The sequence below is a fragment of the Grus americana genome, chromosome 15 (genome assembly GCF_028858705.1).
Source record: "Grus americana isolate bGruAme1 chromosome 15, bGruAme1.mat, whole genome shotgun sequence".
Classification (NCBI taxonomy): domain Eukaryota; kingdom Metazoa; phylum Chordata; class Aves; order Gruiformes; family Gruidae; genus Grus; species Grus americana.
The window spans coordinates 10,491,015-10,513,144 of NC_072866.1; the positions used below are offsets into that span (position 1 = coordinate 10,491,015).

Sequence of the window (22,130 nt, forward strand, 5' to 3'; positions counted from 1 at the left end):
CTGCTCCCTCTGCATCTCTGTGTGAGCCTCTCCATGCTAGGTGCCCTGTCCTGGCAGCCAGGGAGTAGCAGGGAGATGGCTCTGCTGGAGCAAGATGGGGTGAGGAACCCGGGCTCCTCCCATCTTCAAAAGCACGGGGCACCATGAACTAAATCTGTGTTTGACAGGCAGCACCAGTCACCAGGCTTTCCGAGAGACGTGGTCTCTCCCCAGAGTGTGTGTGAGCCACCCTCTCATTTAACCTTGCCACCTTTCTCCTTGCTGCTTGCCTCCAGCAGCACTGCCCGGCCAGCATCATTCCTCAGCAGCTGCCCACAAGTGAGCGTAGCAGCTGCTGTCACCGAGCAAGGAGGGGAATTAATGACTTCTCGCTTGGCTGTGGTGAGCGGCAGTGTGTGAGCTCCTGTGGAACCATTGATTTCCCTTCCTGCTAGCTGGGGGCTGCTCTGTTCACGCTGCAGAAAGCTGCTTTGGCGAGAGGCGGTGAGAAGACAAGGCTCCCGGGCACACACAGCCCCTGCCAGCCTTGTGCTTGCTGAGCTGGAAACCTGCTGTTATCTTGGGGGTGGTTTGATGGAGAGCACTCCTCTCCCAGGCTGCTTCCGCGTGCCTGTGGCTCGCGGGTTCCTGCCACTGTGCTTGCAGGTACCAAAGCTTTCAGGCATGATGTGCTACGATGATTTGGTTCAATCAGCCGACAGCAGATCCATAACCCCTTGTGCCCAGGCCTGAGCTCTATGCACGGGTTTTATGCCAACGTGACGGAAGAGACAGAGCTTCATATGCTTTTCCAGAGTCAATAAGTATCTTTTATTTGCAGTTTATGGTGGGATGGAAGAAGTATGCCTTTGGCCTGAAATGTCCCGGACTGCTCAGGCACAGAGGGGCAGCCGTCCCTGCTGGGTGTGCTGCCGCTGGGGGCTGGCCTGCGTGCCCCAGGCTAAGGCAGCTGCCCAGCCCGTGCAGAGCTACTCCATCGGCTCCAGGATCTCTAGGTTAGCCAGCTCCTCCTGGAGACTGTCGATGTACTGAACAATCTCTTTGACGCGGTCGCGGTTTCTGTCAATCTCATTTTGGAAAGCCTGAACAGATTGAAACCGAGCAGTGAATCTGCAGGCTTGTCAGTGTCCCTTGCCAGGGTCCCTGGAGTGCGGAAGGCTCCAGTAAAGGTTAGGGAGCATCTTTCCTTACAGTGTCCTGTCTGTGCCCCATCCCCCTGAGTGTGAGGGTCTCTTACCTTCTCTGTCACGGAGACCTGCCAGCGGTAGGTGTTGCTGAGGATGTCGCACTCTCGCTTATCAATCTTCAGCAGGCGGATGCCATGGGACGTGTTGACTGTGTTGACAATGGTTGCTTTGTCCACGAGAAGCTAGGAGGTAATGTGACCGGATGAGAGGAGGGGGGCAGGCACACAGCAAAAGCAGGAGAGCTCGGAACTAGCACCACAGCAAATGCAGTGCTCAGGGGAAGAAAATCAGCCCTCTGTTTCAGACTGACAAAGCCCTAGTCATCAGGATGAATCCAGTACTTTACCCTTCACAAGGATGCATCTGGGCCTCACTACGGTGTAATGGAGTATTATCCCTAGTATGAGTGGGGAAACTGAGGCAGCGCCCTCGGCCTCACCTGCTGGAGCAGGGAGCAAGCGTCGGCTGGTGGGTGCTCTGCCGCAGGCAGGGCTGCCTCGCTGCACACAGCAGGACCCTGCGGGCAGCTGCTGTTGAAGCAAGGCTGCATATGCTCTAGCACGCCTGGCCCAGCAGGTGCGGGAAGTGGAAAATCGCACTTGGAAGGGTCTCTTGCACTAGTGGCACTGGCTGTAAATCTTCATTTTTGGAGAGTCCCGGTTTCTAATCGAAGCAGTGACTTCCCCTGTGGCTCTAAATAGAGGGTGGCTTTGCTAAACCATAATGACTCTCCTCCTGCAGCCAAGTGCAGCTGTTGAACAAATGAAGATTGCTTCTCCGTGGAAATGGATGGCAGCGAGGCAAAATGGGTGCGCAGCAACGGTGCGTAACTGCAGCCATCTGCACAGGCCATAAAGCAGGGAGCTCCCCCGGGGGGGCTGAGGGGTCTGTTTTGTGTCTGTCAGCTCTCAATTACCTGGAGTAATGGGAGGGGCTGGGATAATCTGGACAGAGCAAAACCACAGCAAATGCAAAACTCAAGTCATTTAGCCACTAAATGAAGGAGTAACGGAGGCAAAAAGGTCAGCTGCGTTGCTGATTGGAGCACTGCAATGATCTTTGTGCTTTCTGAAAGGCTCCTGGGATCTTTGATATCACAGCAAGACTGAGGGCCCAGTGGAAGGCCCCATTTGAAATGTCATGTCCTGCCTCCAGAGTAGCTCATGGGCCAGGGAGCTCCAGGGAGAGCTTTTGAAATCACCGAGGCAAACACACCCCCGGTGCAAGGAAGTCAGAGCAGTGTTCGGATTCTCCTAGGGGAGCAGGGAGAATCTGAACAAAACCAGCTGTGAACGCAATAAAGACGCTGCCTGAGTGCCTGCTGGGTTGGGGCTGACTGGAAATCAGCCAGAGAAGCGAGTTGTGCTGGAGGCAGGAGAGAGACTTGCTCAGCACCTCTCCTGGGCTGCTGCCACCAGCTCTGGCAGCACCCAGGGAAACCTGCAGTGCAGTTATCCTCCGTCCTAGTCAGCAGAGATGTCCGGCGGCACTGCAATTCAGCCAAGTGACTGGGGCCTCTTGGGAGGAGGTTATGCTCTGGTTCAGGCACGGCTCTAGCTGTACTGAGCCTGCTGGAAATCCCATCCCCTCTGAGGAGAGGCTGTGGCCTCCTCCTCTTGCCGACTCCCTAGCAGAGATGAATTTTTTGGTGCTCTCACCATTCGAACATCATCTGGCAAATCCTCCTCAAACCCATTCTTGGCTGATTTCTCCAGCGCGGTGATGGAGATTTCTAGCAGCTTTTCATGGTGACGATTTTCCAGGTCCCGACACTGGGTCATTGTACAGAAGATGGTTAAGGAAAAGGCTGACCACACCGCTTGCTTCCAGAGATCAAATGACCTCCTGTAACTAGAGATGGAGCGTCCGCACAGCGGGCCTCCACAGGAAAGAGCCTGGCTGCTGCCAGAAGCTGCTGCGATGTCAGGATATACACTTTCTGCTCTTAATTGCAGTTCACGCACATCAGGTCTCATCCTCACTACATTATATCACGCAGAACTGGGAGTGAGCCTAGGTTTGCAAAGGAAATTGAAGGAGGCCTTCCAGGATATAAGCTAAGCTCTGAATATGTCAAGTATTTGCATCAGGCCAACAGATGTATATAATTAGTGTAACCTGTCACTGAAGCACTTTGGTGTTCTCGTCTCACTTTGTTCCAGAAGACGTCAACAACACAAAAATGAAGGCCATTTAAAGAAACTTCAGGAGGAATTGTAGGTATTTCATTGGCTGCTATGGCAAGAATGGACATAGAAAACAGTCTAACCAGATCTTCCCAGGGTTGCGCTATGTCTGTGTGGAGAAGAAAGGAAGATTCCCAAGGCAGAGAAAGCTGCGTAAGTCCTACAGACTTTCAGTACAGGAGAACTTAGATCCTTTTTTGCTCTCCAGAGTCTCCACAGAAAGAGCACCTTAAATGACCATTCCTGCAAAAGACCTTTTCTGTTGACTAAAAAAATAATAATCAAATTCTATACTGATGGCTCATTTCTGGATTTAGAAGTGAGATATACGTACATCACTGGGAGGTCCAGGCCAACATACTATCAAAAGGATATATTCCCTTCACGTTTTCAATGAATGTTGATGCTATGACAGCAATGTTTCCTTTAAACTCCTTTATTAGTTCCTTAACAGAGGGAAAAAGAAGAAATATTACAATAAAAACTTGCATAAACATAAAAGGGAGTCAGAGAGTCTAGGAAGAATCTACAACTGATTATAATTTGGACTCACTGCTGTTATTAGCACAGTCAGAAACTCAACTGCCTCAAGCATTTAAAGTATTTTGAAAGTGCTGCAAGATTTTCTTTCCTCGTTCAGGGACAGAAGATCAGAACGAGTTTATTGGAGGGAAGCTGACTGAATGATACTTTTACCTGGTGTCTGGAGCAAGCCAGCTGATCCTTTTCCACCCTCACCTAAGTAATGCACGGAGAGTGCTGTATTCCCATATGCTGCCATGCTGCAGTCTCCTTGTATGTATGAAGAGCCTCTTGTCAGAAGCATAACCAATGCCTGGGCTTACTGCAGCTTTTGTTTTAGTCCTCAGAAACTAAAATTGCTGCTGCCTGTTACCTCTCTCAGAAGCGGCTGATGGGGAATCTGTGAAGTGTTGCACTTAATGTCTTGACACAACAATTCAAATACAGCCACCCGAATCCTGCAAATCCAGAAGGGCGTGCAGGGAGGAATGCTTCCGCTCATTCCATCAGCGACTGCAGATACATGAGGACCAATTCAGAAAACACTAAAAAGCACAATCCTGATGCAGTGAGGAATCCATTTTGAGCTGCTGCTTTCTGTCATGCACATTCACAAAACTAAACTGCTGCATTTGCTTGCACACAGGTCACAGCTCCTGCCTACTAATTTTTATACAGATGACTTTTTTTTTTTTAAATGAAGATGCACATTAGCAGCCCTGCCCTAGTTTTTGAGGAAAAGTCTGGGGAGAAAAAAGGCAGCTATTATGCAAGCAAGTGCAGTAAGCTGAGCAGGAATGTGTGTAATCTTATTCATAGCAAAGATAAGCTTCAAAGAATTACACCTCTAGAATCCCAAATGCATACCCCATGCCATGCAGCGACTTCTGTACGCAGGCCTATAAAATGACTGAATGACCTCAAGCCCCTTTCTCTAAAGTCTAGGAAATCAGCTTGGATAGATGCAAAGGACATACTGAGCTCTGCTCTGAGAAACAGAAATCTGTTGCAATGGATCAATGTCCAGGGCCTGATGTCACCCAGATCAACTCTGAGCAGAGAAAGAGTAAGATGGAGACAAAACATTAGCCTGACTGGAAGACCTACACCCTCCTCTTTCTGCAACTAAACAGAGGGGCACAGCAACAGAAAAATTACGCCCTCGCATTCTGGATGTGAGGTTTCACAGGTATATGCTTGACCCTTACCTCCAGCTGGTCAGCTATCAGCATTTCCAAGGTCATGAGCGCTTCTGACAGCTGAAGTATGTCCTCCTTGTACTCGGCTCGTTTAGACTCAGCAATATCGTAACTACTGGCATTATGAATCTCATCCAGCCTCTAAACACAGAGATACATAAATTACTTATGGTTTGTGTTCAGCACTCCATTGCAATTTAATTAACTTGTTACATATGTGAGAAAAGTTCCTGCTGCTGATTAGCTGAAATGAAATGTGATGATTCAGGAAGCCTCCAGATTTACATACTGGGTAGTCAACAGTGCTGAGGTATGCTACTGCGTTAACGATCCAGGGGCAATGCAGTGAAATCGGTGAAAACGCTTCCTCATCCTCCAGTCAGCACAAGACTTTACCCTTTCTAGGCTTCCAACTTTGGTTCCTCTTCTCACACATCTCAAGTGAAAAAAAAAAAAAAATTAGATTCTTGACATTGCTGGCCATGAAGAAGAGATTAACAATTACTTTGTAGAAAGAAATGCAGGCCTAAATCCTGATCCCCTTCATGGCAAGGAGAATCTTGATTGACTTCTGTAGGGTCAGGATTTAGTATTCTGAATATGGAATACCTATCACTGCCTGCCTTCCTCTTACAGCAAGGATTTATTGCCCTTCAGAATTAAATATTGACGTCAGTTTTGTATCAGACAAGATTTATGATTTCTTGGATTAAAAAAAAATCCTCTTGTGCTGAGCAATGTATTATTTTCAAGTCTGTTCAAAATAAGGTAACAATCGAACACTAATAGGAGGAAAAAATCTATGTGTTTTAAGATGTCTAATCCACTTCTCCTGAGAGGGAATGGAACAGGCTAAAATAGAGAATTCTGACCAAAATAATTGCCAAGACTTGTGTCTGAGAATGGACTAGATTACCCAAACTTTGCAGGGGGGAAAAGGAGGGCAAGGTATCTTCTTTTCTAATGTAAACAAGTTAGGAGGCTCAAAAAGCTCCTCAGCCATTCAAGCCGCACCTCTGGGAGCAATAACTTCAAAGTTCAAGGCCTTGAATGCTTCTTTGCTTCTTAACCAACTTCAGAGAGCATAGTTATTTTACTGGTTTCCCAAGCTTACATGAAGGATTACAGGGAGAGAAACAGCCCCTGAGAATGGCTTACAGATTTCAGTCTGCTGGGACCTCTGCAGGGAAGTGCTGTTAAAATACAGCGTTCAGTTTTGACACCACCTCCTCCAGCATTTATATGAAAACTGTCACGCTGACCACCGTGTCCTGTTCTTGCAGCTCAGTCCATAGCTGAGCCTGCAGGTCATCGGACAAAGGAAAAGGGCCAAAATTTGGGCTCACCCATGTTTCTTTGGGTTTGATTTTGGGTTTTTTGGTTGTTGTTTGTTTGGGTTTCGTGGGGTTTTGTGTTTGTTTGCTATTTAATGGAAGATATATTGGGAAATCAAGTGCAAGTTAACTGAATATATATATAAATCTTTATACGTTGCCTTCTGGTACGGCTGCAATGTCGTATCCGGACTGGAGCTGATGGAGTCAATTTGCCAGCATGAGTCAGCAAGGTTCAAGGACCTGGGCACAGAGTGACTCAGCAGGCTGCCAGTGTGTGACAAGGCACCTAAATAAAAGTGACCTGGTTTTCAAAGGGAGCCAGCGCTCGTGACTCTGCCTGGTGTCAGTTGTCAGGGACTTGCTCTGCTCAGCTGACAGTGCTACCAGGCTTTTGCCCCCCCCCCGCCCCATTTTTTCTGTGGAAACAAAATAATGATCCATCTATTATACATGGTCAGAAAGGGATCCAGCTAGAAGCTACGCTCTTGCAACCACAATGGGCGGCTGTAGTTGAGCAAAATGAAAAAAAGATAGTTTTTGCTTTAAAAAGACTAGAAATACATTACAATAACTTTATCTATTTTTGTTTCCAAAGTTCTTTGAGCTGTTGTTGACAAAATGAACTGAAGCAGAAAATTACATGAAAACAAGCTGAATACCCTGCAATCTCCTTTCTTCCCTCTTTTTCAATGAAGGAAGAGCTGTTGGAGGCCTCAAAGAGAAGGGGAGTGGCATTAAATCTGATAAATCTATATATATATTTTTAAATCAACCTCATAAAAACTATTAAAACTAAAAGAAAGGTTGACCATTTCCATTTTCTTAAAGACAGGTAACTTTTCTGGATAGCAAAAAAAAGTAAAAAAACCCCACCATGGTTAGCCACCTTTTTTCTGTAAAGCCTTGAAGGACCTTTACATTTGTGGACAATAAGATAATACTATGACATGTTAGTTTTGTCCTACACTGAATTTCCAGTATAGATAAAGGCTGTCAGCGTTAGCTGGTTGTGGTTTGCCCAAAGGGTTGAAACTTCAATCCCCAAATTCTTTTCCTACGTAAAGTACTAAAAAACTTTTAACATTATGTTAGTTAATGACATTATATTAGCTATCACAACATTTTGTCTTGGTATAGATTTACATTGTAAGAAACATGTAATGAAAAATCAGTGACTGAGCACTGGAACAGGTTGTGGAGTCTCCATCCTTGGAGTTACTCAAAGGCCGTCGTGACGTGGTCCTCGGCAGCCAGCTGTAGTAGGTGCCCTGCTTGAGCGGGGGGTTGGATCAGATGTCCTCCAGAGGTGCCTGCCAGCCTCAACCACTCTGATTCTGCGATGAGGGATCAAGTACTGATTCCTATTACAGAAGTGTAAATCCAGAATAATTTTCCTAATTTTAATGGAGTTACCCTCATTCTCAGTGAAATTAAAAGCTGGCATATGATGTAGAGATCTCATGTATCAAGCAAACAAAAGTATAACAACGTTACCCTTTTGTTCCGATTTTCGAAGTCTAGGATTATTTTCCTGCCTTCTTGCTGGTTGGCTGTTAACGCTTCATGAAGGCTTTCATAGAAATCAGAGACTTCAGCTTCTCGTTTTTCATACTCTTTCAGACCATAGTTAAATAGATTCTCGCAAACTGAGACAAACTCCTCCCTGTACGTGACACCAGAGTCAAGGTATTTTGCTTGTTCAGTGGAGCAACACGCTATGTTCTTTCTACCTGTGCAAATTTGAGCAACAAGAGTTACAAGCTACTGTTATGTAAAGTTCGTGGTTCTTGCTGGGAGCAGACTGCCAGGTGTTCTGTCTGTGGCAGGACTGGGTCACCCATTCACATTTTATGCATAGGATTTTGTTACCTTAAGGGTATGGAGAAAGCTGTGGCAACTTGAGGGGAAAAAAGGCCTTGAGGAAAAAAAAGGAAATACATATACTTCTCTGATTCTTTCCTGACACAGCAGTGGAATGAAGCATACAACCCTATCCGTCTTCACAAGTGTGAATACAGTGCCTGTGTAGTTAATAAATACAGCTCTGGAGCCTACAGCCAGAGCACAGAATAAACTACTGACTTGGTAGCATCACAAAAATAACGTCAATTTTTCTTCTGCTATTATCTTGGCAATGGAATTGTTTCTAGAGTCTATTGTAGTTAAGCCGTGATGCATTTTTCCCCAACAGTGTAATGCAATTTTAAGGAAGGTCAAGTTACTGGCCTTGACAATGCTCTATTAATCTGAATGAGAAAAGAAAAAAGAAAAAAAAGTGTCTGCTTTCTGATCCCTTGTGTAGGAGCAATGATCAGAAAAAAGTGCTGGCCTGAAAACTTCATGTTGCCAGCTCTGGCAGGTTGTGAGATATGCGACTCATATCATTCTGATTAGTCTGTTCCTATCTCCTACCACTTCAATTTCAACATGATTTTAGCAACTGCGCTCTTACAATCTATCTGACAGAGATTTATCTTATAGCTCATTTTAAACTTTAAGTGGATTCCAGACTTAAATAAAGTACAAAGCCTTGATTCTTGAAGGGTCAGAAAAGAAGGCTACTGAAATTGTGTTTGATTCAAGTGAAGGAAAAGCAATATGGTAATTACAATGGTGAGAATTTAAAACGCTGGAATCTCATGACCTGTTGGTGGTAGAAACAAGTGGTTTTACAAATGGGATGTTTCAAGCTGAGTTGGCCCATTTGCCAGTAGTATAAGCCATTTGTTTGTACCCCTCATATTTCATGAGCTATCAAGCCTTAAAGCTGCCAGTGGTCTCATGGTCTTGCAGTGGTTTTTTTGGTACCATTCCAAAACTGAACACAGACCATCTCAGATCTTAGATCAATGCAGCTTTCAGCCCTGGACAAAAGCAACGGATGAAGAGTCCTTGTGGATACACCTCCTTCTTAACTCAAGGCTTTACATTTTCGCTGTAGGTATTCTAAACCCAGGAAGGATATGTCTGCAGCAGGTCACTCACTCCAGGGAGGTAAGCCAGTTTGGCAGCTTCTGTATCCTCTGCATACATACTGTCAAACAGGAATGATCCATTCAGGTATTCAACAAAGGCTGTCTTTGAAGAGAATCAGAGTAATGTAAGTAAAATAAGAGTGCCAACCTGCTGCCAGTCCTTAGGATATGCCTCTCCTATAAAAGCACTTCACCAGCCGAGGAACACTGGTGCAGACAGAGCGATACCAATACAATAGATATACCAACCCAGGCATGAAAGCACCGTGCAACTGGAGTGAAAACCACCCTGGTGACTTTGCTGCTAGAACTCTCTAGCCTAAGGATAGAAAACACTGTTAAATCTTATATAAGACATTAACGCATACAACCACATATTGCAAAGCCATTAAGCCTTTGAGATAAGGAGTCAGTGGACTTCGGGGAGGGACGGAGGGAAAAGCTGCAGGTGTCCTCCCTGTCACTTAACCACCTCCTGCTCTCCAGCCAGTCTGATCTCACAGAGGTCTGGAATAATGAGGCAGACCATAACTGAAAGCACCATTCTGCCTGGTCTTGTTTTCAGTTTGTTCACAGGACTACAGTGATCTCTGAAAGCCCTGAAGAGTTTAACCATAAAACTAATGAAAAGCATTAACTTAGTCTGAAGGAGAAAAAAAAGTCACTGCACCATGAAAATGCTAACAGTTCCCTCAGCCCTGTAATTTTCTTAATCTCACGTCAGGCTGATAAGATCCTCGGGTATGATTTACTATTTAGCTTTGCAGGGTCTGTATCTGTAGTTTTATTGTTCAGCGAAAAGAATTATGTTCTCCCACATCATGTGTATTCCACAGCAGTTCCTGTTTTCATTCAAAAGATGAGATTCGGAGATCACAGAGATTAATCCTAGCCTTAGTTTTAGCACAGTCAATGTTAACCTCTCATTAAATCTTCAAGCAGGTAAAAGAGAAGTCAATATCTGTTGTGCTTCTTTCTCCTGAGACAATATACAACCAGCCAAAGAAAACATACCTTGTGGTACTCCAGCTCTTTCTGCTTTGCCTGGTTTTCCTCCAGCTGAGCCAGGGCCCGAGCCTCCTTACGTTCCAACGGCTTGGTAAGATCTTGATACTTTAAAACAGCAATTTCTCGCTGAGAAATGCAAACAAAGAAAATATTTTTATTAGATTATCCAGCATTGCTCAACAAATCTGGGAATAAGCATTTGATCTTTCTAGAACATGCACTTGAGTGACATCTGCATCTCCATTTCTTTGTGGGCTTTTTATTAAACTACTTATGAAGTTTCTAATCCATTCCTCATCCCATTTTTTTCTTGGCATATTACTCTGACTCTGCATTCAATGTATCTGAGCTGATTCAGTCCCAGGAAACTTTTATCTCCCATTTCCTCATCTTTAGGATTGTTTTTTCTTGGCCCTGTTTTGCCTTCTAGAATTTGAGCCTTGATTTGATCAGCTAGTGAGTTTAATACATTTACTAGGGAGGAGAAGGCCCTTCTGAGGAGTGGATGGCAAGGTAGTAGCAGGGGCAAGAACCTAATTAGCTTGAAACTGAAGCTTGACAAATTTAAGTATGTGATTCTATGACGTACTGTCTGTACAAGCAGGGGCTGGACTCAATGACCTGGAAAGCCCTTCCAGTCCCATGGTAAGAGTAATGTGTATTCCAAGTACAGCTTCTGCTCTGCGCCAAGCAAATTTACAATTAATCATGTTCTTCGGTTACTAAAAAAAAAAAACCAAAAAACCCAAACAAAAAACCCCTTCTTTGTTCCTTTGAGTCCTGGGATCAAAAAGCAGTCCCACAGGTTACTGGTGCGGATGCACTGTCCTGTTCTCAGAAATCAAGAGCGGGAAGTGCATTTGATGGCACCTGCTTGCCTGATAGTCTGTCAGTCTGCTACTGAAACAAATTGCTCAGCGAGCAGCTGGACCATGAAGCCTCCTTTCCTCTGGATCCATGTCTCAAGACTGATCTCCTCCGAGATTCTCTGATCTCTAAGAAGGCTTGCACTCACTGCAGCCTCTCTGTGGCAACATTAACCAGGCCCCTCTCCCACACACAGCTGCTGATTTTCACAAAATCTGTGAAGACATCTTGCCTCTGACACCTCTACCTCTCTGTCAGATTTGATAGAATTTGGCCTACAGGTTCACAGCTGTTAGGTGGAGGCAGAATAAACACTGCATGTTTCTGTAAGCCTAATTTCTGCGGGGAACCTGCCCTGAATGCTAGAATATTGCTGGCGTACCAACAAAGCAAATGCTCTGTAAGATGCCGTTGCCCGATTTCACGAGCAGGGAATACAGAGATGCTTACCGTGGTGTCACTCACGAGCTTGAAGTCCAAGTATACCAGGTCTGGAAGATGAGCAACAACAAACAGCATATACTGCTCATCGTCACAGAAAGGGTTCCCAGTGAGATTCAGCGTCCGTAAGTTTTTAAACCTCCTGAGGTAGATCACCTATGCCAAGGGGAGAGAGATGCTGTACTTCCTAGCGCTGGGGAAACACACAGCCTTGAAATTCATTGTTCTTATTACAATTATGTTGCAAGACGTATCCTGCTCTGCTGCCAAACACAGGCGACATTGAACGATGAGTTTCTAATGCTTTCAGGAAAGGAAATACTTAAATTCACATTGTGAATACATAAATTATGGGTGTAGAGAGAAGGTGGATGGGGTGGACAAATCTCGGGTCTTAGATTGGTGAGCTGCCCTCAAAAGAACCCCAAATAAATCCTTGTCTCCGCTCCATCCTTTTCTCATATGTAGCTACTTATTCCTTTTCTAGCTTTCATGGGAATCATTAGGAATTTTGCCACGGCTGATAGCAGTAACAGAACTGGGCCCTCATGAGTCAATAATCTAAAAGAGAAATAGCTGTAGTAAGCACTTAACACTGGGAGAGCTTACCGAAACCATAACTTAGACTACAGAGGCAGCGAAATCCTAAGGAGAATTTTCTCCTCTCAGGAGGGGCTCGGACACAGTGGCAAATGTCAGTTTTAGAACATTTGATCCTTTGACAGGGAACATTTGCAAAGACAGGGAGCACTCACATCTTCCAGAGTGGTCAGGTTATTCTTTCCTATGGAGAAAATCTGCAGCTCTTGCAGAGTGTCCATGTGCTCAATTTTAGATATTCTGTTATTGTAGAGACTGAGGTCCTGCAGTTTGACAAGGGTATCCAGGCCCTCAATTACTTCAATATTGTTGAAGGACAAGTCTGGGGAAGAGTTTAGAAATCAAAAGTTTTACAAGCAAAAGTTAAATTATTTCTAACAGAATGCCCTGATTCATACCTTGCATTTAGCCTGGTTCTTGATTTAGGAGTTTATGTACATTATTTTTCCCAGGGGTGTTCAGTGTCCCACAGGAAAGGCTCAGCATTAAATCATCATTCATTCACATCTTCTCCTTGCAACTGTCCATCCAACTTTTAAATGAGAGGAACAGTTGAAAGTATTCCATACACAGCCTGAAAGTGATTTCTATCTTATGGGAAAACCCAAAAAATTAGAAAAGAGGTGGGGAAATGCCCTAAATGGGAGCTATATCTGAGACAAATTGGACACTCCCCGCCTTGTTTCTTGTAGACTCTTGCCTGACACACCAACGCCCATTGTAATGGCCATTCCCATAACACGAGCATATGCCAGTTCACAATTGCCCTCTGTCAATGGAGGTATGCAAAGGCATATACTCGCTTGAGCTATTTCACTTATTGAAATTTCCTCTTATCCTGCCAGAACATCTATCTTAACACCTACATTCATCATGACTAAGGGCAGTATTTGCCCTCAGGCCAGTACTGAGCAATTCATGAGCCCAAAGACAGTCAATGAGGTTACCAGGTGTCTGCATCACCCCAGCCCCTTGCATCAATCACCCCAGCCCCTGGACAGCTAAAACACTCACGCAGCAGGTGGTGAACCACTGCAGCCTTTGGGCAAACGAAACCCATGAGTGTTCTTCAAAACACTCTGCTTACATTGTGGTGATCAGCTGTTGATTCACAAGTGCATTAGTCATCTGTGCAGCAGAACAGTGCGGACAACTGGGCGGAAGAACCCATTAGACATTTCAAGATGTGCTTATGAACCGAAACCCTGCATGCTATTTTCAGTGGCGGCTGAGGATATATTTACACTGCCAGCCAGCAATGCGGCTACAGTTCCTAGAGAATGCTCTGAGCTATGAATCTGTAGCAGCAAGCTCGCCGATCTGCCCAGCATCAATGCCTGCACCACTGTGTGATGCTGCTATCAGTATGCCAAGTTTTTAGTTAAAAAGTAGTCGCATAAGAATACAAGGTTGGGCAATTCTTGGGACAGCAATAACGACAAATCCTTACACGTGTACAGGTAAAGAGACTATTGCCTTTCAGTGGGTTCCAGTCTGCAAAATGCCTACATTACCTTTCAAAACAGAACACAGGCTTCTAAATTACAGAGGCGTTTCCATAAAAATTTCTGAGAGTCACCTCCAAATATGAGCACAAACCCTGGAAACAACCTTGAAATCTCAGCTCCCTGTTCCTGCCACACCAAATGTATTAAAAGCAGTTTTTAAACATTTGAAGGATTGTTTTGCAGCTCTGATATTCAGGCATTTTGACATTTGACAGTCAAATGAGGAAACACACAGACAGCTGACAGCCTTCCCTGGGAAAGCTCCTATCAGTCGTGTTTGAGAAGGAGTGCGACATCCTGGCTTTATCACAGATTGCTTTGCACCTGTGAAGGCATCCAGCCTCATATGTCTGTATCTTACCAAGCCATACAAGGTGAACTAGACTCTCCAGAGCTTCTATCTTCTCAATAATATTGTTGTCCAGCTGCAGTTTAGTCAGATTCTCAAACTGCCACAGATTATCAATCTGCAGAATATCTAAAGCCATAGGAAAAAAATAAAATTGATTTTCATGTGAGACAGCTTTCAGTTTAGCGGACACGCTATCTTGCACAAGGAAAACACATCCAGTCTTACCTCCAAAATGATTTTTAGCAGATTATGATAGCGTATGATGACTGCCCTAGAGAGCTGAGAGGTCCACTGGCTGGATGAGATTTCAATGAAACAGCCCAGTTAACCTCAGTGTCCTGCACCAGCGCACACTGCTCATCAGCGATGCCAACGAGTTGCTGAGGGGATGCTGACTACAGCCCTGCAGTCAGGAGTGGCTTTATGAATCCACTACTCCGAGGCCTTGACCTTCATTTTTCTTTGCAGCTACAAGAGGGAGGTTTGGGATGAGACTCTGCTTTTTTCCGTGTTTGCAGGCTAGCGGTGGCCAGCTACTGCTTTTGTAATTTACTCTCCTGCTCCTGGGATTCTCATCACAGGAGAGCAAGTTGGGGTCTACTCTTTCTGTGAAGGCTGCAGTTTAGAACTAATCAATATCCCTGCGTTTAGCTTTCTCCAAAAACAGAATCACAAGGGCAGGCCATTAGGCACTACAGCAAAACATTAGGACCAAGGTGACAGAAAATGCAGAACATTCTCACTCCCAGTTCTCTTTCTCCTCCGATGGCTTCCCAGAAGATTTTGTTAGCTGCTCTGCTGCTACTGTTGTTTAGTGAGTACAGAGTAAAGCAAAGAATTGCATGCACAAAATATTTATACAGTTCTATATTTTGTATTTGCAAACAAATACATGCAGGATCAGGTAACAGGGAGTCTGTTCTAAGGAACTCAACTGATACATACATTATTTTACTGGAGCACACAATGAATAATCAAAAGCAGATTTTTTTCCCATGAAATTACAGACCCCCAAAATACTCAAATATTGAGCCAAATGTTCTTCCTTTTCATTTTTTGAATGCATGTTTATGACTGGTTTGACAGTAAGAGGCAAGCTGTGATAATGCTATGGATGACCGGAGGAAGCCACCAAATTGGACTGTAATCACCATAATCTACCAAATAGCTCTCACATAATCGCCAGCGATGGCAGAGCCTGCCCAGGGTTTGATTTGTCCACATACAAAAGGGCCCAATAGGCCTGTGGCCTGTAGGTGTCACCACAATATAAATGTTAAATAAGAATAGCAGTGACAATAATAGCGTAAAGTTAAGCAGCTTTAAAGTTACCCATCAGGAAAAGCACCCAGCTCTTTCTACTGAAATTACTTCATACAGGTATGACTAAAAATGTAAGTTGAGATGGTACTTTTCACATAATAAACCCAAGCTAATCATGATTGTTTAATTGCCAGTTAGCCACTTCATGCTTAATTCTATTACCCTCTAACAAAAGAAGAAGAAGAAAAAAGTATATATACCGATACTCACTTCTAAAACTAAGCTGTAGCTCTGTCACATCTTTAAAGTTAATACCTTCCCTTTTGGCAAGCTTTCTTATGTCCTCTGGATACAGCTCTTCAACGGCTTTCTGAACCATTTCATCATCAATAACGTTTGGCTCAATGCTATTGTATAACTGACTCATTTTTTAGACGGTATCAACCTTAAAGGACAGAAAAGAAAAATAAATTATATCACTGCCTGGCTACTATTTCCAACATTCATTGAATGGGCATGACAATTCCAAGGAATTAAGAGCACAGCTGAGCATTAAGAAGATCTAATACCTCACAGCTGATATCAAATACAGACTTGGCTTTTATCACAAAGTCACTGATGCGACTCCAAGCACAGCCTTACAGCCCGACTGCTGTAAAATGGCTGCGCGTGATCACATGCAAACTTCCATGAAGTGTATTCCATGAAGAATGCCAGAATTTGGCCAGATATAAACAGACCAGGAAAGGAGGCCCTGTGCAGCACCTATGAACAGCAATGGTCCATCGCATGGTAGTTACCTGTTGCTGAAACCCATCTTCATTCACATTCAAGGTTCTGTGCACCATTTCATCTAGTTTTAAAAGGTAAGTTTCTCATTATAGGCAAGTTCGATTTATAGAGTCAGAGGCATGTATTTATAGCATAGGAAAATTAACAGCAGCAAATCACTGAATTTTAAACACTAACATCATAATAAAAGTGAAAACAAATTTGAGGAAGAAGGAAAATTCATAAACAATAACAGTGATTTTCTGAAGAAGGCACTTAATGCAGATCCATAGGAAAGGCTATCAAGTTCAGTCAATAAGCACTGCACACAAACACCTTCGCTTTGGGAAACAGACAATTCTGTCAGTCAAAACTTTCTGTCCTGGCTTTGTCATTTAAATATCCCTGATGTTGCCCTGGAGGCAATGAGACTGCTTATCTTTCTAGAACTGTGCACAGTTAATTAATTAGTATGAAGGACTTGAATCTTCAAACTTTTGCTTGCGTAAGATGTCTATAATTGTGGAAGAAGTTTTGCTGATTTTTTTGCATTGGAGGACAGGAAGGATAAACATCTGGGTTTAGAGAGTTCTCTCCTTGTCATGACTTTTAATTAACAAACCAAAGCTCTCTATGGCTGTGCAGACCAAGGAGTAGCAGGCTCCGGGTTTATTCATCCTTGACCTGCCAGACTTGCCACTTTCCTTGTATTTCTCCACCGTCTCTTTAGTCAATGTCAGTTCCACAGAGCTAATCACACCATGAAGCCAGCAACGCGCGGCATCCAGTGGGAACAACGTGGGCGTTAGGGTAAGCAGCGGGTCGGCCACCCGACAGGGAGCTGCCGCTCACAGCCAGCCGCAGACCGGGCCTGGGAAGCAGCGCCACGTCCCCGACACCCCCAGGCCCTACAGGGCCCGGGACGGGGACCCTGACTCTGCCTGTCAGGGTGGCTCTGACCCAGGCGAGCTGCCCCCTCCCTCCCTCGACCCATCCCGGACCCGATCCCGGAACCCCAGGCCTCTCACCCCCCACGTCCCCAGTGCTCCAGGCGCGCTCCGCGCCCCCGGTACTCGGCCGGTTGCTAAGGAAGCCCAGGTGCGTTGCTAAGGGTGGCCACGTGACACGCTCAGCCGCCAATGGCCAGGGAGTGGGTGGGAAGGCTGGCTGCTAATCAGAGCGCGAGAAATCCGTGTCAGCCAATCAGCGCCGGTACCGTGCCCTTGGGGCGGGAGGAGGCTCGCATGATTGATGTTTCCTTTGTGCAATAGTATTAGAGATGGTTTGGCTGTTGCCCAATGGAGAATGCCAGTGGCCGTGTCTCTGCTGTCCATCAACTGGAGGGCGCGGAAAGGGCGGGGAATACCACGGGGGCGGGCCCCTCTCTTGACAGTGATGGGCACACTCTTTAACCTATGACTCCACTAGACGTCCAGCCAGTGTCCAATCGAATGCAGGAAGGCGGGCCACACTTGGCAGAGCAAGCTGCGGTTGGTGTACGCGAGTGCCAGTCAGGGCGGGGGGGGGGGAGGGGGGCACCGGGCTGCTGTTTGTTGTCATCCCAAGATGGAGTTTCTGCTGGGGAACCCGTTCAGCACCCCGGTGGGGCAGAGCCTCGGTAAGGCAGCCCGGGGGCTCCGGGGGGAGCGGAGAGCCAGCGGGGCCTCTGGAGGGGGTGGGAGGCTCCAGGCAGCGGGGGGCTGTGGAGGCAGCGGGGGGCTGTGGGGGTCGGCGAGGTGCTGTGGAGGCTGTGGAGGGTCTGTGAGGGCCCGCGGCTGGCTCTGGAGCCAGCGGGGGCCTGTGGGGTTCACTGGAAGTCTTTGGGGGTTGTGGAGATTTCTAGGGGTTAATGAGAGGCTGTGGAGGCAGTGAGGCATCTGTGGAAGCTAGTGGGGTGCTCTGGAGGTATGGGAGGGACTCTGGGGGTAGCAGGGGCTTCGGGGTTGGTGGCTTTCAGGGCTGGTGGGTGCTGTAGTCCTTTGTGGGGGTCTCTGGGGGTTAGTGTGGGTTGTGGAGGGCTCTGTGGGCAGCAGAGGGCTGTGGGGGTAGTGGTGGCTTCAAGCAGGCTGTTTGCCATGAGGAAGGAGCGACTTCACTTCAAGATGGTTGATGGATGTAGCAAAGTTGTTGCATCCCCCAGCTCCTTTTCCTGCACATGAGCGCCTTGTTACGGAGCAACCCTGTTGTTCAGCCACCTTTTTCCCAAAGTATTGAAACCTCCCTGGACCTGTGCATATGCAGGGAGCGTGACGTGGTTTAGAGATACAAGCATGAGCCGTGTTTTCAGCCCAGAGCTTGAATTGTGGTTTTGCTAATGCTTTGGTGACATTAGGCAGCTTATTTTGAGCGTGCTTTCACTGCGCGGCTAGCCAAGGCCTTCTTGGGTTGCCGTGTCTACTCCCTCTCTCCCTCCCTCCCTCAGATGTGTTCACTCTCAACTGTGGCAAGTCTGGTTTCAGTCTGGGTTGCCAGGGCCACAGGAAAAAGCCTGGATGCCACTTCTACAGAATTTGATAACTTGCCCGTGGTTGGGTGGGCTGTCATTGCCTTCCGCTTTCTTCTCTTAGGCCCTGAAGAAATACAAGATCTCTCACGTTGTGGTGGGAAAGAACAGCAGCCTGGCTCAGGTTCCTGCAGTGCGGGGACTGTGGCATGCGGTCCCAGAAGCCAAGGCGGTGTTCAGTTGAATGCACTCCAGTGAAACCATGCCCTTAGTTTCCTTGATTTGCTTCATAAGCAACAGTAATTCTAATGCCTTATTTAGGGGTTATATATAGTATAATGTATAGCTATGTATAGTCTAGTCTATAGCTGTTCTACATTAATTTATGGAATGATGGAAGACTTGTGTCTTTGGCAATTAAAGTGGAAAAATTTTGCAGAGTACCTGGTCATGGCCTCAAAACCCAGAAGTTCTTTTATAGTAGTCACCTCACCCACAAGTGCAGAGACACCCCCCTTGTAGAGCTAAAAGACCCTTAAATGGGTAAGCCTTGCACTGTGCTTTGAAGATGGCCGGACTCTTGCTTTGTCAGACAATATGGAGCATATGTATAGCTTGCTGTTTTTCTTTAGCCATCTGGGGTGTTTATTTCTTCTGCTTAGGGAGAGAAGTGCCGAGAGTTGGAGGATAATAACAAGAACTGTGAAAGTTAAACATGATTTTAAAGTGAATTTGCTTTGTTGTGTTCGTCCATCTGACCACATCTGCCAGGACAGCTGGCTGCTTTGCTGCTTGGACAAGCCTTCTACAATGAGCGTTGTTAAGGGAAGGCAATAATTTTTCATCTATTTATTGTCAGTTTCTTTTAGCATCAGTAAGTGGTTTAAAGGGGCTTCCTTAAGACTTAAGAATTGTTGCGGGGGGTGTAGCAGTAAAATCTGCTTTTTCTAGCCTTCTGCCTTTCTATCTCTGGAGCTCTTACATCCCCCTGCTCTTTTTGAATGAGCAGTCGCTGCCAACGTAGAGACTTCGAACACAAAGCTCTGAGGGAGCTGCTTTCATCAGATAAGGTTAGGTTTATGTGAGGGGCTTATAATGCAACTTCCCTTAATGCAAAATTCAGCTGCACTTTAAGAATGTTTTTTCATCCATGGGGGGAAGAGATAGCTGCAGATTTTATTTTGGAAGAAAAATTTTTGTGCTTCTCGTATCACTGCCAGTTATCCCTTTCTGAGACAACAGTAAAACAAAAGCATGCCTTGTTCTCAGACAGTGCTATTTGCCCAGTGTTTCCACAGTTTTTTTTCAATGAGCTTGTGGAATATAATTTTCACTTATGTTTCTCTTCATTCTTTAAAAGAAACTGAATAATTTTGTATTTCTGTTTTAAACATATTGTGTTGAACACAGTTGTGATGTTTTCAAGCAAGGCCTAACACTCACCATAAGGGAGAAGTGCAGAAAATTATGTAGGTCCATCAGCACACCAAGAATGCATGTTCTCTGCCAGGAAGTAGCAGTGGTTCACATGAAGATTTAATTAGGGCTAGACAATGTCTTCAGATAAATGCCAGGTCTGAAAGAACAAAGATGTCAGAGAAGGTTTGGGGAGAGCTGAGAGAGGTAATACAAGGGATTTTCTCTTTTCTCCTTCTCTTTATCTGGATAATGTCTGAAGCTAGACAGGCTTTTTATGTTAACTCTTTTGCTTAATGTGGGAAAGTAATGCTAGGATGAGCTCAGAGGATTTGTAATGGAGATAGATAGAGTCTCCTGCGTCTAAAGTGCTGATTTCAATGGCAGCCAGGTTCCTCATCGCTGAAAGCTACCTGACTTTTGGCAATGGGCTTAACTGGTAGCCTCTTTTGGGTTTCCAGCAGTCGAGTGACAGAAACTGCATAAAAGACCACCATGGCTACTAATTACAAACCTCACTAAATTTTTCTTTAATAATTCGGTTGATCTGTAGACACTGAACTGTTCTTATGTCTCTAGCAAGGTTCCCTCCTGAGCAAAGGCGGTGGTTTTTGACAGGGCTGTTGTGTGGAAGGCAGTCAGCTGCTGCAGTGTGCCTAGGAGGTTCCTGAAATTAAAATCAGTTTTGCCCAGTCCATATTATCATGGAATCATAGAATGGCTTGGGTTGGAAGGGACCTTAAAGCCCATCTAGTTCCAACCCCCCTGCCATGGGCAGGGACACCCTCCACTAGACCAGGTTGCCCAAAGCCCCATCCAACCTGGCCTTGAACACTTCCAGGGATGGGGCATTCACAGCTTCTCTGGGTAACCTGTTCCAGTGCCTCACCACGCTCACAGTGAAGAATTTCTTCCTTATATCTAATCTAAATCTCCCCTCCTTCAGCTTAAGGCCATTATGCCTTGTCCTGTCACTCCATGCCCTTGTAAACAGTCCCTCTCCAGCTTTCCTGTAGGCCCCTTTAGCTACTGGAAGATGTATAGCATCTTCCAGGTCTCCCCAGAGCCTTCTCTTCTGCAGGCTGAACAACCCCAAGTGTCTCAGCCTGTCTTCATAGCAGAGGTGCTCCGGCCCTCCGAGCATCTTCCGATCATATTGCTTTTCACCTGGAGGTTGCAGTGAAAGGAGGTAGGTAATAGCACCAGTTTACATATAAGCTAAAAATCTCATCCAGGATTATGAGCAAACAGTGCTTTTCAGCATCCCGCAGGACTTATAAGAAGTCTTCATGGTTCCTTCACCCCTTCACAATGTCCCTTTTGTTGGCAGTCAGTGCTTCCTAGCAGACCTCCTCAAGAAGATCAGGGCAGGGGTTGTGTGGAGGCTGATGTGCTGCTGATGCTTTTAACCAGTGCTGCATGCTCGGTGAATCCAGCGACCGTCAGTGATGCTGGACATGGAGCCTGGAGTGGCACTGGAGCTTTCACTGACAGCTTGTGCTGCACAGCTCTGGCCAACTGAGGGGTGGTTGTGCCACCAGCTCTGGAGAAGGTCTTTGTGAAAGCTGGCAAGAGTCTAGAGGGTGGAATTGGGTGCCGCGGGTTTCGTAGGCTGCCAGCTGTCAGGGCTGACAAGATCCTTTGTGGCATTGTGTGTTGGCCCACTTCTTATGACTGAACTGTTTATTTTTTTCCAGCTAATACTATAAATATGATAGACAAGATCCTTAGAGGAGGACTGTTTTTAAGAATACTTCTGACCGGTGAGGAGGAGAAGTACAGGAAGATGTGTAGTAAAATGGCAAAGACAGACTGCTTGCTATCTGGAAAGGGGCTGGCCTGGGGAAAAAGCCGCAATTTACAGTAGCGGGAATTTGCCTTGAGATTCAACATCCTGCCGTAAATTATGTTTTTATCTTTCTTTGTTCAAGGGAGCCATCTTTAAAGTGTCACCACTCTATTCAAGGTTATTAGAACAAATACCCTTACCGTAGGTTAGCGAAAACATCTTAGATGATTAAAGGTGATTGAATTACAAGAATGTGGAGTATTGGT

General features: G+C 45.6%; 2 protein-coding genes across 6 annotated transcripts in view; one reads left to right on the plus strand and one right to left on the minus strand.

The window, feature by feature from the left end:
* Positions 1 to 813: 813 nt before the first annotated feature.
* DRC3 (dynein regulatory complex subunit 3) lies at positions 814 to 17,311 on the minus strand. Of its 3 annotated transcripts, XM_054842958.1 has the most exons (13): positions 17,245 to 17,311; positions 15,716 to 15,890; positions 14,192 to 14,308; positions 12,478 to 12,644; positions 11,732 to 11,878; positions 10,421 to 10,540; positions 9,397 to 9,509; positions 7,926 to 8,100; positions 5,104 to 5,235; positions 3,749 to 3,819; positions 2,846 to 2,969; positions 1,238 to 1,369; positions 814 to 1,082 (listed from the first exon to the last, which is right to left on the minus strand). In XM_054842958.1, exons 2-13 carry the CDS (start codon positions 15,870 to 15,872, stop codon positions 969 to 971), a joined length of 1,569 nt encoding a protein of 522 aa, XP_054698933.1. In that variant the 5' UTR covers positions 15,873 to 15,890; positions 17,245 to 17,311; the 3' UTR covers positions 814 to 968. The 3 variants fall into 3 exon arrangements, with proteins under 3 accessions (XP_054698933.1, XP_054698932.1, XP_054698931.1); XM_054842957.1 differs by lacking the exons at positions 2,846 to 2,969; positions 3,749 to 3,819; XM_054842956.1 differs by lacking the exons at positions 2,846 to 2,969; positions 3,749 to 3,819; positions 17,245 to 17,311 and adding an exon at positions 16,246 to 16,431.
* A 441-nt stretch (positions 17,312 to 17,752) lies between these two features.
* The window catches only part of TOM1L2 (target of myb1 like 2 membrane trafficking protein), a 54,981-nt gene continuing 50,603 nt past the window's right edge, over positions 17,753 to 22,130 (plus strand). For all 3 annotated transcript variants that reach the window (XM_054843716.1, XM_054843718.1, XM_054843719.1), the window contains exon 1: positions 17,753 to 17,834. In XM_054843716.1, coding sequence (XP_054699691.1) covers positions 17,783 to 17,834 — 52 coding nt within the window. In that variant the 5' untranslated portion in view covers positions 17,753 to 17,782. The remainder of the gene's footprint in view (positions 17,835 to 22,130) is intronic.

What these genes read in the sequence shown, in the direction of transcription:
- DRC3 (XM_054842958.1), bottom strand. Translation starts at nt 15,872, where the DNA reads ATGAGTCAGTTATACAATAGCATTGAGCCAAACGTTATTGATGATGAA. An exon ending in AGTTCACCTTGTATGGCTTG is followed by an intron (nt 12,645 to 14,191) that starts GTAAGATACAGA and finishes ACTCTTCCCCAG; the next exon opens with ACTTGTCCTTCAACAATATT. An exon ending in TGATAGCTGACCAGCTGGAG is followed by an intron (nt 3,820 to 5,103) that starts GTAAGGGTCAAG and finishes CCCTCTGTTAAG; the next exon opens with GAACTAATAAAGGAGTTTAA.